This window comes from Cervus elaphus, chromosome 4 (assembly GCF_910594005.1).
Source record: "Cervus elaphus chromosome 4, mCerEla1.1, whole genome shotgun sequence".
NCBI classification, from domain to species: domain Eukaryota; kingdom Metazoa; phylum Chordata; class Mammalia; order Artiodactyla; family Cervidae; genus Cervus; species Cervus elaphus.
Genome location: NC_057818.1, coordinates 68,576,012 through 68,588,674, shown reverse-complemented (window position 1 = coordinate 68,588,674; position 12,663 = coordinate 68,576,012). Strand labels below are relative to the sequence as shown.

The following is a 12,663-nucleotide window of genomic DNA, read 5'->3' as shown; positions in this document are numbered from 1 at the left end:
AAGAGCTATATAACACAGTCCGTTTGAGACCTCAGAACTATAACACAGTGTGCCCAAAATCCGAGAGCTGTGACACGCCGAGGGTTTTAATGTCCATCACTCCAAATCTTTGTTGTGATGAGACAGAACCGAGGAACATACACTCGCCTGACAATATCATTTATATGTGGAAGCTAAAACATGACACAGTGAACCTATCTATGAACAGAAACAGATACACAGACATAGAGGATGGACTTGTGGTTGCCAAGGGTAGGAGAGGCAAGGACCGAACTCGCGTCTCCTGCATTGGCAGCTGCAAACTAGTACATATAGGCTGGATAATCAACAAGGTGAACTTCCCAGGTGGCTCAGTGGTAAAGAATCCACCTGCCAATGCAGGAGATGTGAGTTTGGTCCTTGGGTCGGGGAGATCCCCTGGAGAAGAAAATGGCAACTCACATCAGTATTCTTGCCTGGGGAATCCTATAGACAGAGGAGCCTGGTGGGCTACAGTCCACGGGGTTGGAAAGAGTTAGATATGACTGAGCAACTAAATCAGCAATCAGCAGCAAACAACAAGGTCCTACACAGGGAACTATATTCTATATCCTGCGATTAAACCATAATGGAAAAGAATATAAAAAAGAATGTAAATATGTGTAACTGGATCACTGGGCTGAATACCAGAAATTAACACATTATAAACCAACTATACTTCAAAAAAACTAAAATGAAGATAATTCAAAAAGAGAAGTTAGCCAGCATCTTAACACAAAGCGGGCAGAGTGGAGGGGACTAGGGCTCAGTGGGCCTCAGCCTCCACGGATGCAGCAGGAAGACAGGCTGGAAGAGCAGGCCTGGGGGTTCAGCAGCAGTCACCCACGTTAGCAGGGAAGTGTTCCTCAGACCTGAGGCCAAGGGCACAGCTTCTGAAAGGAAAACAAGGAGCAATCCAACAAGACAGAATTCACAACCTCTGGATGGCAGGCACAGCAGGGCCTATCTTTTGCCGGCCAAAGCTATGGCAACCTCATATGGTGCAGTTTCACTGCTATGAAATGTCCAGCACAGGCAAGTCTACAGTGATGTTAGATATGCAGTTGCCTGGAACAGGGGTGGGATCAGAAACTCACATGCAAGGACAGAGGGATCTCAGTGGAGGTGAGAGAAATGTTCTAAAGCAGGAGGATGCTACAGAAAGTGCAAGTGAAAGTTGCTCAGTTGTGTCCGACTCTGCGACCCCATGGATTATACAGTTCATGGAATTCTCCAGGCCAGAATAGTGGAGTGGGTAGCCATTCCCTTCTCCAGGGGATCTTCCCAACCCAAGGATGGAACCCAGGTCTCCAGCATTTCGGGCGGATTCTTTACCAGCTGAGCCACAGAACGGTAAATTGACTAAAAATGACTGGGTCATATGTGCACATGACATGGAGAACTTATCAGAGACTTTGGTGTTCAGAGGTAGGAAAGGTTGTACTGGATCCCTGTGCCAGGGTGCCAGGAGCTCCCAGCCCCAGGTCAAGGAGCAGCAATGGAAGGGAGGGGAAGTCACTGAGAAACATTGGTTAAAACAAGCATTTGAACATAGCCTCAAGGGATGCATTAACCCAAGGATGGAACAGGAGGCCACCAGGACAGAATTACCTAGGTGTGACAAGTCCAGTGGCTTTCCCTTTACCTACAAGCTTTATTTTAAAGGTCTCCCTCATAACTCTTTGTAGGCCTTCCCTTGTGGCTCAGCTGGTAAAAAATCCGCCTGCCCTGCAGAAGACCTGGGTTCGATCCCTGGGTTGGGAAGATCCCCTAGAGAAGGGAAAGGCTACACACTCCAGTATTCTGGCCTGGAGTATTCCACGGACTGTATGATCCATGGGGTCACAAAGAGTCAGACACAACTGAGAAACTTTCACTTTACTTTAAAAAAAATTATTTTTACTTGAAAAAAGTTTTTTAGTGTACTAAACACTGAACAAAAATAATAAAAAGAGAGAATACAAGAATACTTGGTAGCTTGAGAATGTAAGTGCTCCAGTATGTGTTCTATTGTTTTCTGTGCTTCTTGTTTTCTTTTTTTAACTTTTGGAAATTAATCCAAGGGCCCAGTAAGGGACCCAGGTGCACTGACCTTGGAGAAGCAACACTGGTGAAACTGGAGGGAAGGGGAAAAGGCACAACTATTGAAAGAGTATCATAGCCCGAGGGCCGAACTTAAACTGGTTAGAACCAAATGAATGTGTACAAGATGGCAGACAAGGCAACTTGACTAGTTTCTGATCCTTAGTATATACTCAGTGTAATACATGAGTATTGTAACACATTACTATTGTAACAGATGAGTATTGTAACACATTAGCAAGCTGACACACCCAGGGGCACCATGACAGCTCCAAGGGGATCATCAAGAACCAAAAAGTGGGCATTGACACAATTCCAGATGTTCAAGCTGGATTCAGAAAAGCAGAGGAACCAGAGGTCAAATTGCCAACATCCCTTGGATCATAAAAAAAGCAAGAGAGTTCCAGAAAAACATCTACTTCTGCTTTATGAGCTACGTCAAAGCCTTTGACTGTGTGGATCATAATAAAACGTGGGAAATTCTTCAAGAGATGGGAATACTAGACCCCCCTGACCTGCCTCCTGAAAAATCTATATGCAGGTCAAGAAGTAACAGTTAGAACTGGACATGGAACAAGAGACTGGTTCCAAATCGGAAAAGGAGTACATCAAGGCTGTATATTGTCACGCTGCTTATTTAACTTATATGCAGAGTACATCATGCGAAATGCTGGGCTGGATGAAGCACAAATTGGAATCAACATTGCCAGGAGAAATATCCATAACCTCAGATATGCAGATGACACCACTCTTATGGCAGAAAGTGAAGAACTGAAGAGCCTCTTGATGAAAGTGAAAGAGGAGAGTGGAAAAGTTGGCTTAAAATTCAACATTCAGAAAACTAAGATCATGGCATCCTGTCCCATCACTTCATGGCAAATAGATGGGGAAACAATGGACACAGTGAGAGACTTTATTTTCTTGGACTCCAAAATCACTGCAGATGGTGACTGCAGCCATGAAATGAAAAGGTGCTTGCTTCTTGAAAGAAAAGCTATGACCAACCTAGATAGCATATTAAAAAACAGCGACATTACTTTGCCAACAAAGGTCTGTCTAGTCAAAGCTATGGTCTTTCCAGTAGTCATGTATGGATGTGACAGTTGAACTATAAAGAAAGCTGAGCACTGAAGAATTGATGCTTTTGAACTGTGGTGTTGGAGAAGACTCTTGAGAATCCCTTGGACTGCAAGGAGATCCAACTAGTACATCCTAAAGGAAATCAGTCCTGAATATTCATTGGAAGTACTGATGCTGAAGTGAAACTCCAATACTTTGGTCACCTGATGAGAAGAACTGACTCATTGGAAAAGATCCTGATGCTGGGAAAGATTGAAGGCAGGAGAAGGGGATGACAGAGGCTAAGATGGTTGGATGACATCACTGACTCAATGGACATGAGTTTGAGTAAACTCTGGGAGCTGGTGATGGACAGGGAGGCCTGGCGTGCTGCAGTCCATGGGGTCACAAAGAGTCGGACACGACTGAGAGACTGAACTGACACAATTCCTGGAAATCTCTGCCCCTTCCCCAAAATAGTTGGCATAATCCTCCCACTCATTAGCCTATGAAATTACCCAGGCATAAAAGCTAACCACATACATTTCGAGACTGTACTCATCCTCTGCCATGGCCCACACTCTACGGAGTGTGTTTCTTTCTGAAAAATCCACTTCTTAGCTACCTCTTTGTCTCCCACTGAATTCTTCCTGTCATGAGACACAAAGAACCTGAGCCTCAGAAAGTCCAGACACCTGGTGAGTGATAATAATTAAAAGATCATGGGTTCAAGTCCCAATCTTCGGTGCTCAGCTTTCTTTATAGTTCAACTCTCACATCCATACATGACTACTGGAAAAGACCAAAGCTTTGACTAAACGGACCTTTGTTGGCAAAGTAATGTCGCTGTTTTTTAATATGCTGTCTAGGTTGGTCATAGCTTTTCTGACAAGGAGCAAGCACCTTTTCATTTCATGGCTGCAGTCACCATCTGCAGTGATTTTGGAGTCCAAGAAAATAAAGTCTCTCACTGTGTCCATTGTTTCCCCATCTATTTGCCATGAAGTGATGGGACAGGATGCCATGATCTTAGTTTTCTGAATGTTGAATTTTAAGCCAACTTTTCCACTCTCCTCTTTCACTTTCATCAAGAGGCTCTTCAGTTCTTCTTCGCTTTCTGCCATAAGAGTGGTGTCATCTGCATATCTGAGGTTATGGATATTTCTCCTGGCAATGTTGATTCCAATTTGTGCTTCATCCAGCCCAGCATTTCGCATGATGTACTCTGCATATAAGTTAAATAAGCAGCATGACAATATACAGCCTTGATGTACTCCTTTTCCGATTTGGAACCAGTCTCTTGTTCCATGTCCAGTTCTAACTGTTACTTCTTGACTTGCATACAGATTTTTCAGGAGGCAGGTCAGGGGGGTCTAGTATTCCCATCTCTTGAAGAATTCCCCACAATTTGTTGTGATCCACATAGTCAAAGACTGATGTAGTCCATAAAGCAGAAGTAGATGTTTTTCTGGAACTCTCTTGCTTTTTTTATGATCCAAGGGATGTTGGCAATTTGACCTCTGGTTCCTCTGCCTTTTCTAAATCCAGTTTGAACATCTGGAAGTTCATGGTTCACGTACTGTTGAAGCCTGGCTTGGAGAATTTTGAGCATTACTTTGCAAGCGTGTGAGATCCCACATCTGGCCCATGTCCACCAGGATAAGGCTGGGTTTGGAGACCTGAACACTGGGTTTCCCCTTGGATGGTGGCTGCCACAGCAGGAAGTTGGAGGGAGACTGGGGACCCTGGGTGAGCTGGGAGGAGGGGCTGAGGCTTCTGACTCCTGACACAAACTGTCCAAACTTCCCCAGAGGCCAGGCGGTTAGGGCTCTGTGCTCTCACGGTGGGGAGCTAGGATCCCACAAGGCATGCGGCACAGTCAAAAAATAACTAACATTAAGTAAAACAAAAACTGTATGTGTGTGTTGGGTCGGGGGAAGAGTCTGCTTCCCAGCTCAGTCAGGTTGCTAGAAAAGCCAGCTCCATAGCTGTAAGACGAAGTCCCTGTTCTCTTGTTGGCTGTCTCCCAGGGCTCTTCTGAGATTCGAGAGTCCACTACCACCACCCACACATTCCTCACCACACAGCCCTCTCCCTCTGCCTTCAAAACCTTGGAGTCCTCCTCCTACTTCAAGTATTCTTCTACCTTTAAGAACCCTTATGACAAACTATGACAAACCTAGACAGCATGTTAAAAAGCAGATAAATCACTTTGCTGACAAAGGTCTGTATAGTCAAAGCTTTAGTTTTTCCAGTATTCATGTATGGATGTGAGATTTTCACCATAAAGAAGGCTGAGTGCCTGACCTGAAATTAGCATGTTGACAAGTCTAACACTGAAGAACCCTTTGACAAAATACTTGAGAATTTAACAATAAGATTGACATTTTAATGAAAAGGTCTTTTTCCTTACAGATGATGGCTACAAATTTTTTTCTATGGATGACTTCTTTGGGGTGTGAAGAGAGGTAGTGACTACAATGCAAGGAATGAGGAGTTCTAACCAAAGGCAGATGTTCTGTTGTCCTGAAGATTCAAGGGCATTTATGATACCAGTCAGACATAACAGGTAGCCAGATGGATGCATGTGGGATAGAAGAGCAAACAACTATTAATTGGCTGCTGCTCTGCACGGCCTGTGGGATCCTAGCTTCCTCACAAGGGATCAGACCTGTGGCTGCTGCAGTGGAAGCTCAGCCCTAACCATTGGACGACCAGGAAATTCTCCATCTTTCTACTGTAATAAAGATTTATAAATCAAAAAAAAAAAAAAAGAAGGCTGAGTGCCAAAGAATTGATGATTTTGAACTGTGGTGCTGGAGAAGACTCTTGAGAGTCCCTTGGACTGCAAGGAGATCCAACCAGTCAGTCCCAAAGGAAATCAACCCTGAATATTTACTGGAAGGACTGATGCTGAAGTTGAAGCTCCAATACTTTGGTCACCTGATGCGAAGAGCCAACTCATTGGAAAGGACTCCAATGCCTGGAAAGATTGAAGGCAGGAGGAGTAGGGGATGACAGAGGACAAGATGGTTGGATGACATCACCGACTGGATGGACATGAGTTTGAGCAAGCTCCAGGAGATAGTGAAGGACAGGGAAGCCTGGCGTGGACAGGAAGCCCTACAGTCCATGGGGTCATAAAGAGTCACAACTTAGCCACTGAACAACAAGAAAGAACCCTTATGATTCCCTAGAGCCCATCCAAACAATCCAGGACTATCTCCTTATCTAGTCAGCTGATTAGTAACCTTAATTATACCTGCTATGTACTATGAGCTATTAGAATTCTCACTTAATGCCCCCAAATCCTGTGGAATCAGGCCAGTCCAGGGCAGCTTTGGCAGTTCCACTCCTGTTTAGGTTACAGTGGCAACAGCTGTCAAGACACAGGACATAGGTGAACCCCTGGCCTCACAGGTCGAGGTGGGCACAGCAAGGGGCCTGTGAAGCCAGTGAAGCATGATCAGTGATAAAAACCAGGGATGAGAAGTTGGACGGAAGAGATACAGGGAGTTGGGCAGGCCATTGTTGAAAGACTCAGATTCTTAACAAGGACAATGAGGCCATGAGACTGGGATTTTAATTAGCTTCCTGGGGGCCTGGGCCACGGAATGCTCCCTTCCCTGTTCGCTCAGTAGGTGCCTAAGGCAGGAGGCAGGGGCTGTGACCTTATCCTCATACTGGAGCTGAGAACTCGGCCCCTTCCACTCTGGACTCTGAACCTGCTGCACAAAGCATGGGGTCCACTGCGGTCTAGGCATCACCTCCCTCTTCTTTCAGCCCCCATGAGTAGAGCCTAAGGCCCGGTCAGTCCACATCCAGTGGGCCTGGCTCCCCCGGGGCCCTGGACAGCCAGGCCCAATTCAAGGTCCTCGGAGGTCCAGGCTGTTCCTCTGCCGGGACAGTTCTTCCCACACACTCTGGGCTCTAAAGTGCCTCTTTGGAGTCTGGCTGTTCACCACCTCCCAGCTAGACGCAAGACCCATCTCACCGCCTCTACCACCTTTATTTTCTGAGCGTTGGCGCGGAGTGTGGCCTGCTGAAAGCACTCTGAACATTCCCTCCTCACACCCCTCCCTGGGGCAGGTGCGCCTGCTGTAGAGGCATCTAGTCCGGGTGCCTCACCTTCTCCCTGGGCCAGGGCAAGGTGGTGCCCGTATGTTCCCACATTCCACTCGCAGCCGCTAGACCCACATAGGTGGAGGCCTGGGAAGTCCTCATCTATGAGGGGTTTTGACCCGCCGGGACCCGCCCCGGGCTTGGGAGTCCACCGCCCTCCCACCCTCACCCCGCCACACCTTCTCCCGCCCAGCAGCACATGCGAGGGGCGTGGCCTACAGATTGACAGCGCAGGTCCCGCCCCCGCCCCGTCGCTAGGGCGAAGCTGCGTGATTGCCCCGGCCCCCTGCGACTTTGGCCGGAAGTGCGACCTGGCGGCGGCGACTAGTCTCCATGGAAACGCCGGAAACGTGCTCTGACCGAATGGTTCGCCGCGTCGCGGCAGCTGCGGACTTCGGTTCCGGCGGCGTCGCGGCCCGGAAGTGCGGCCTCGGAGGTGGTGAGCTGGAGGCGGCCACCGCCCGGCCTGGTGCCTGAGGAGGAGCCGGAGGTGGGGTCAGGCGAGCATCCCCCTGCAGCAGGGCCCGTGGGGAGGCCGGGGCGTGCCAGGGGAGGGGCGCCCGCGCTGGGCTCGGTGCGCTCGCCGCAGACGTGAGGGGGCGCTGCAGGACGGGGGCATGTCGCGGGCCGGGGCGCGGAGGCGGGAACCCGGCTTGGCCTGGGCCGGGGCGGGCGCAGCCGGAGCCGATCGGAGAACGGGGTGCTGGAGTCGAGGGGGCGCGAGGCATGGCGCAGGGAACTCGAGAGGGTGCTCGGAGCAGAGGGCACGGCGTGGGTCAAGGGGCGGCAGCGAGGATGCCTGGGAGCCGCGGCTCAAGGTGGGCCTTTGTTCCGAGGCGCCCGAGGCTCCGCTGCACCTGCAGAGACCGGAGCCTGCCGGGGCGCGGGGCGGAAAAGGAAGGGCCAGTCCCCACGGACTGGGGCGCGGGCTTCTGCCCGCGTCGCCCGGGCACAGGCTGAAAGTCCTTTAGGTGCGGGCGTATAAAGCCTGTGCAGAGTGCTTGCGGCAGAGGTAACGGCACGTGAAGACTTGGCCTGAGTAAGGAATTATCATGGAGACCCCAGAGCTAAGGAGGGTCCTGATCTGTTCTTAATAGATCTCAACAGGCTCCCTCTGGCTGTCGGGTGGGGAATAGACCGGGAGGTGGGGGAGCCTGGTGGAGGCCTACAAAGTGGTCCGAGGGGTCAGATACGGAGTATGAACGGCCCATAGCAAAGGAAAGTCGATTTGGACCTAAGGAGCCAGAGGGGGTGAGTCTGAGACCCCAGCAGGTTCAGAGGATTTCGAGGCCTCACCTGAACCAGACTGGTGCAGAGTGGGCCCATCTCAGGGTTTCTCATCCGTTTGATAAAGGGGAAACTGAGGCCCAGCAAGCATGCTGCCTGTTTGACAGTGAAGTAGCTGAGCTTCTCAGATTCCCAGAGATCCCTGGGAATCGCTTCCCCTTTTCGGTGCCTGAGGGTGGGCAGTGCTGGGATTTCCAGGCTGTAGTTGGACAAGAAGTGTCCATATTGTTCAGCCATGCTAAACCTGAGGTCTCTGCTACTCCACATGCACCCAACCAATCACACAGACCTGGGCAGTCCACAGGCCCCTCTCAATGCCACACCCACACCCTGGGTCCCATGGGTACCCCATAGGTCGCATCAAGATTCCAGGAAGCACAGGCTGCAAGACATGTCTCCCACTAGACGTGCTCCCCTCAGCCAGAGACCTTGTATCTTCCTCCCTTCCGGCAGCACCTGCCAGGCTTCCCAGGTGGCGCTAGTGGTAAAGAACCTGCCTGCCAATACAGGAGACATAAGAGACTCAGGTTTCATCCCTGGACTGGGAAGATCCCCTGGAGGAGGACATGGCAACCCACTCCAGTATTCTTGCCTGGAGAATCTTCCCATGGATAGAGGAGCCCGGTGGGCTGCAGTCCATAGGGCTGCAGAGGCAGACACGACTGAAGCCACTTAGTGCGCAGTCAGGAAACCTGCCAGCCTAATGCCCAACCTCCTCTCAACTCTTTGTGACTATGAGCACCCTTAGACCCCCAGGCCATTCATGCCAGCCCCACCCCATTGAAGACCTGCGCATACACTCGATATAACCAGGTTCTGAGGCAGCAGACCTCTGGGTCTGGGTCTGGGTTTGCAAGGGTCTTGGGTGTGCCAAGGTTGAGGGCCCTGCCAAGGGGAGATGAAAAAGAAGTCCTTAGTGGTGGGAGTCTTAACTGGCAGGGTGGGGAGGGGGTGTTCTATATAGGGGCCCCTGCCCTCTTCTCCACCCTATTGGAGGAGAAGGTGGGGGAGGCCATGGATGGGAGTTAGGGGAAGAGGGGGTCGGTCGGGCAAAATAGGGGAGGCGAGCCCTGGGTCTCCCCACTCTGGCAGTAAGCACGACCGGGAGGGCCGCAAAGCTTTGCTGTCCCCAGCCCTCGCCGAGCGGTGCGCTGGAGGCTGCGGGTCGGAGGAGGGGGCGGCCACATAAGTCCTGGAGGCGGGGAGGGGAGTCCTGCTGGGTCGGGAACCAGGACTTGGAGGGGCCAGGGGCACTGGAGAGGGCTGGGGCTCCTGAGGCCTGGGGGTGTGCGGCCCCTCGGCCCGCTGAAGGGATGGCTGACCCCCTCACCGCCCCGTCCGATGCAGATCGAGGGGAGGTCCCCCGCTCACACCGCCCGTCCCGCGCAGATGGCGGCGGCGGCGGAGGCGGTGCACCACATCCACCTGCAGAACTTCTCGCGGTCCCTGCTCGAGACCCTCAACGGGCAGCGGCTGGGCGGGCACTTCTGTGACGTGACGGTCCGCATCCGAGAGGCCTCGCTGCGCGCCCACCGATGCGTGTTGGCCGCCGGCTCGCCCTTCTTCCAGGACAAGCTTCTGCTTGGCCACTCGGAGATCCGCGTGCCGCCGGTGGTGCCCGCGCAGACGGTGCGCCAGCTCGTCGAGTTCCTCTACAGCGGCTCGCTGGTGGTGGCGCAGGGCGAGGCGCTGCAGGTGCTCACCGCCGCGTCGGTGCTGCGCATCCAGACGGTCATAGACGAGTGCACACAGATCATCGCCCGCGCCCGCGCGCCCGCGCCGGGCGCCCCCGCGCCCCCGCCCGCGCCCGTGCCGCCGCCGCTGGCGCCCGCACAGCTGCGCCACCGCCTGCGGCACCTGCTGGCGGCGAGGCCCCCGGGCCCCCCCGGCGCCGCGCACCCGCGCAAGCAGCGCCAGCCGGCACGCCTGCAGCTGCCCGCGCCCCCCGCACCCGCCAAGGCGGAGGGCGCGGCCGCCGACCCCGCGCTGACCGCGGCCGCGGACGACGGCGCGGACGACGACGACGACGACGACGAGGCCGACGACGAGACCGACGGCGAGGACGGCGAGGGAGGCGGCCCCGGGGAGGGCCAGGCGCCCCCCGCCTTCCCCGACTGCGCCACGGGCTTCATGCCCGCCGCGGCGGACGGCACGCGGGAGGAGCCGCCCGTGCCCGCTGGCCTCTCAGATTACAGCGGGCCCGGCAGGAACTTCCTCCGGGGGACCTCGGCCGCCGAGGACGTGTTCCCCGACGGCTACGTCTCCGCCTGGCAAGAGGGCGATCAGGGCGCCCCCGAAGGCTGTCCGGCCGAGACCCCTGCCCCTCCCGATTGCGTCCTGTCGGGGCCCCGCCCACCTGGCGTGAAGACCCCCGGGCCGCCCGTGGCGCTTTTCCCCTTCCACCTGGGAGCCCCCGGGCCGCCGGCGCAACCCCCTCCTGCGGCTTCGGGAGCGGCCCCCGCACCCCCGCCCGCCTTCTACCCAGCGCTGCAGCCGGACGCAGCTCCCAGCGCGCCTCTAGGGGAGGCCCCGGCCCCAGCGGCCGCGGCCCCCTCGACCACTCCCGCGCGCGCCCCTGGTGCCGAGCCTCCCGCCTACGAGTGCAGCCACTGCCACAAGACGTTCAGCTCTCGGAAAAACTACACCAAGCACATGTTCATACACTCGGGTGAGCCGGGGTGGGTCTCTGGGCCCCTTGATTGGCCTTTCGTGAACTGTCAATGACCCAAGGGTCAGCACAGCCTGGTTCCCCTCTCAGATTCGGATGGTGGGGCGGCCTGCTCTGTAACCCCGGGGATTCTGTACCGGCCAGCAGGGAGGGGCACATATACTTGGGTCTTTCCCAGTGTGAGGCCGCTGGCCCTGAACGGTGGCCAGCGACCAGAGTTCAGAGGGCTCTCTGGGCGCGGCAGGGATGGAGGAGGGGCAGCCCGGCCCTGGGCCTGGCACCAGGAAGTTTGGGGGGGGAGGTTTCGCCCCGGGAGGTGGGGGTAGACCTGAGTGGTCAGCCCCACCTGCGGCCTTCCCTGCTAGGAGGCTACCTGTTGGAGTCGTGAGTCACTGACAGGTAGTGACCCTGGTGTCACCATTAGGGTCTGGGAGAGGGGCGTCCCTGCCCGGTTGGGGGATTCCGGGTTAATGACACGTCTGGGTGCTGAGGGAAGTCGCGGTCAGGCACGGCGCCCCAAAGCCCCTTCCCAGCTGACCTGAGCGCGCTTCCCGCCCTGTCGCCCGCAGGGGAGAAGCCCCACCAGTGTGCCGTGTGCTGGAGATCCTTCTCGCTGCGTGACTACCTGCTCAAACACATGGTCACGCACACGGGCGTGCGCGCCTTCCAGTGCGCCGTCTGCGCCAAGCGCTTCACGCAGAAAAGCTCGTTGAACGTGCACATGCGCACCCACCGGCCGGAGCGCGCGCCCTGCCCCGCCTGCGGCAAGGTGTTCTCGCACCGCGCGCTGCTGGAGCGCCACCTGGCCGCGCACCCTGCGCCCTGATGCGGGCCTGAGGCTTGGCCGCGCCCCGTGGGGTTGGCCTCGCCGCTCCGCGGGCGGGCCGCGTCCACCGCCGACGTCACACCTGTCTCGGCCTCTTGGCCGCTTTCCCGCCGCCGGCCCGCGCTGTCCCTGAGCGCAGGCCCTGCTCCTGCCCGCCCTGTTCCCCAGCCCCGCCTGCTTCGTTCCTCCCCTCCTGCGTACTCGGCCCTCCAAGTGGCGTCCGGCTGGGAGTGGTCAGGGACTCCACCGCCTCCGAGAACTGGATCATCTCCAGGCTGATCTAGGGCTCAGCTATGGCCACGGGCCCAGGATTCACGGCTCCGACTCCAGTTCACGCCGCGACCCCCACCACCACCACCACCGCTCCAGGGAGTGGGGTGGGGGCTGCTCCTCTGACCCTGTGCCAGGATACGAGGTCCCCAGTGCCCCGACCCGAGCCACCCCTCCCTCATCTGGCGTCTAGGGCATCGCCACGGACTGAGGCCCGGCCTTGAGAGCCCTGCTCTGTAATAAAGGACTGTAGGCCGTGGGGTCCAAACCCAGAAGCGCGAGCCCCGGCCCATGTGTGCCTCACCGGCTGTGACCATCGTGCGTGTTGGGG

At 55.3% G+C, this 12,663-nt stretch overlaps 1 protein-coding gene and 1 non-coding gene across 3 annotated transcripts; both read left to right on the top strand.

The window, feature by feature from the left end:
• Positions 1-5,419: 5,419 nt before the first annotated feature.
• LOC122692991 lies at positions 5,420-5,503 on the top strand. The gene has a single exon (XR_006340797.1). It is a non-coding gene; the product is annotated as a small nucleolar RNA SNORD78 (small nucleolar RNA).
• A 2,092-nt stretch (positions 5,504-7,595) lies between these two features.
• On the top strand, positions 7,596-12,613 carry ZBTB45 (zinc finger and BTB domain containing 45). 2 transcript variants are annotated; one of them, XM_043900532.1, is made up of 3 exons: positions 7,596-7,771; positions 9,958-11,236; positions 11,806-12,613. In XM_043900532.1, the coding sequence occupies exons 2-3, from the start codon at positions 9,958-9,960 to the stop codon at positions 12,060-12,062; spliced, it is 1,536 nt and encodes a 511-aa protein (XP_043756467.1). In that variant the 5' UTR covers positions 7,596-7,771; the 3' UTR covers positions 12,063-12,613. The 2 variants fall into 2 exon arrangements, with proteins under 2 accessions (XP_043756467.1, XP_043756466.1); XM_043900531.1 differs by lacking the exon at positions 7,596-7,771 and adding an exon at positions 7,778-8,099.
• Positions 12,614-12,663: the final 50 nt, after the last annotated feature.

Bases quoted from the DNA above. Each gene is read 5' to 3' on its own strand.
- ZBTB45 (XM_043900531.1), top strand. From the start codon at position 7,899: ATGTCGCGGGCCGGGGCGCGGAGGCGGGAACCCGGCTTGGCCTGGGCC. The intron at 8,100-9,957 runs GTGGGCCTTTGT...CGTCCCGCGCAG, and splicing joins CCTGGGAGCCGCGGCTCAAG to ATGGCGGCGGCGGCGGAGGC. The intron at 11,237-11,805 runs GTGAGCCGGGGT...TGTCGCCCGCAG, and splicing joins GCACATGTTCATACACTCGG to GGGAGAAGCCCCACCAGTGT.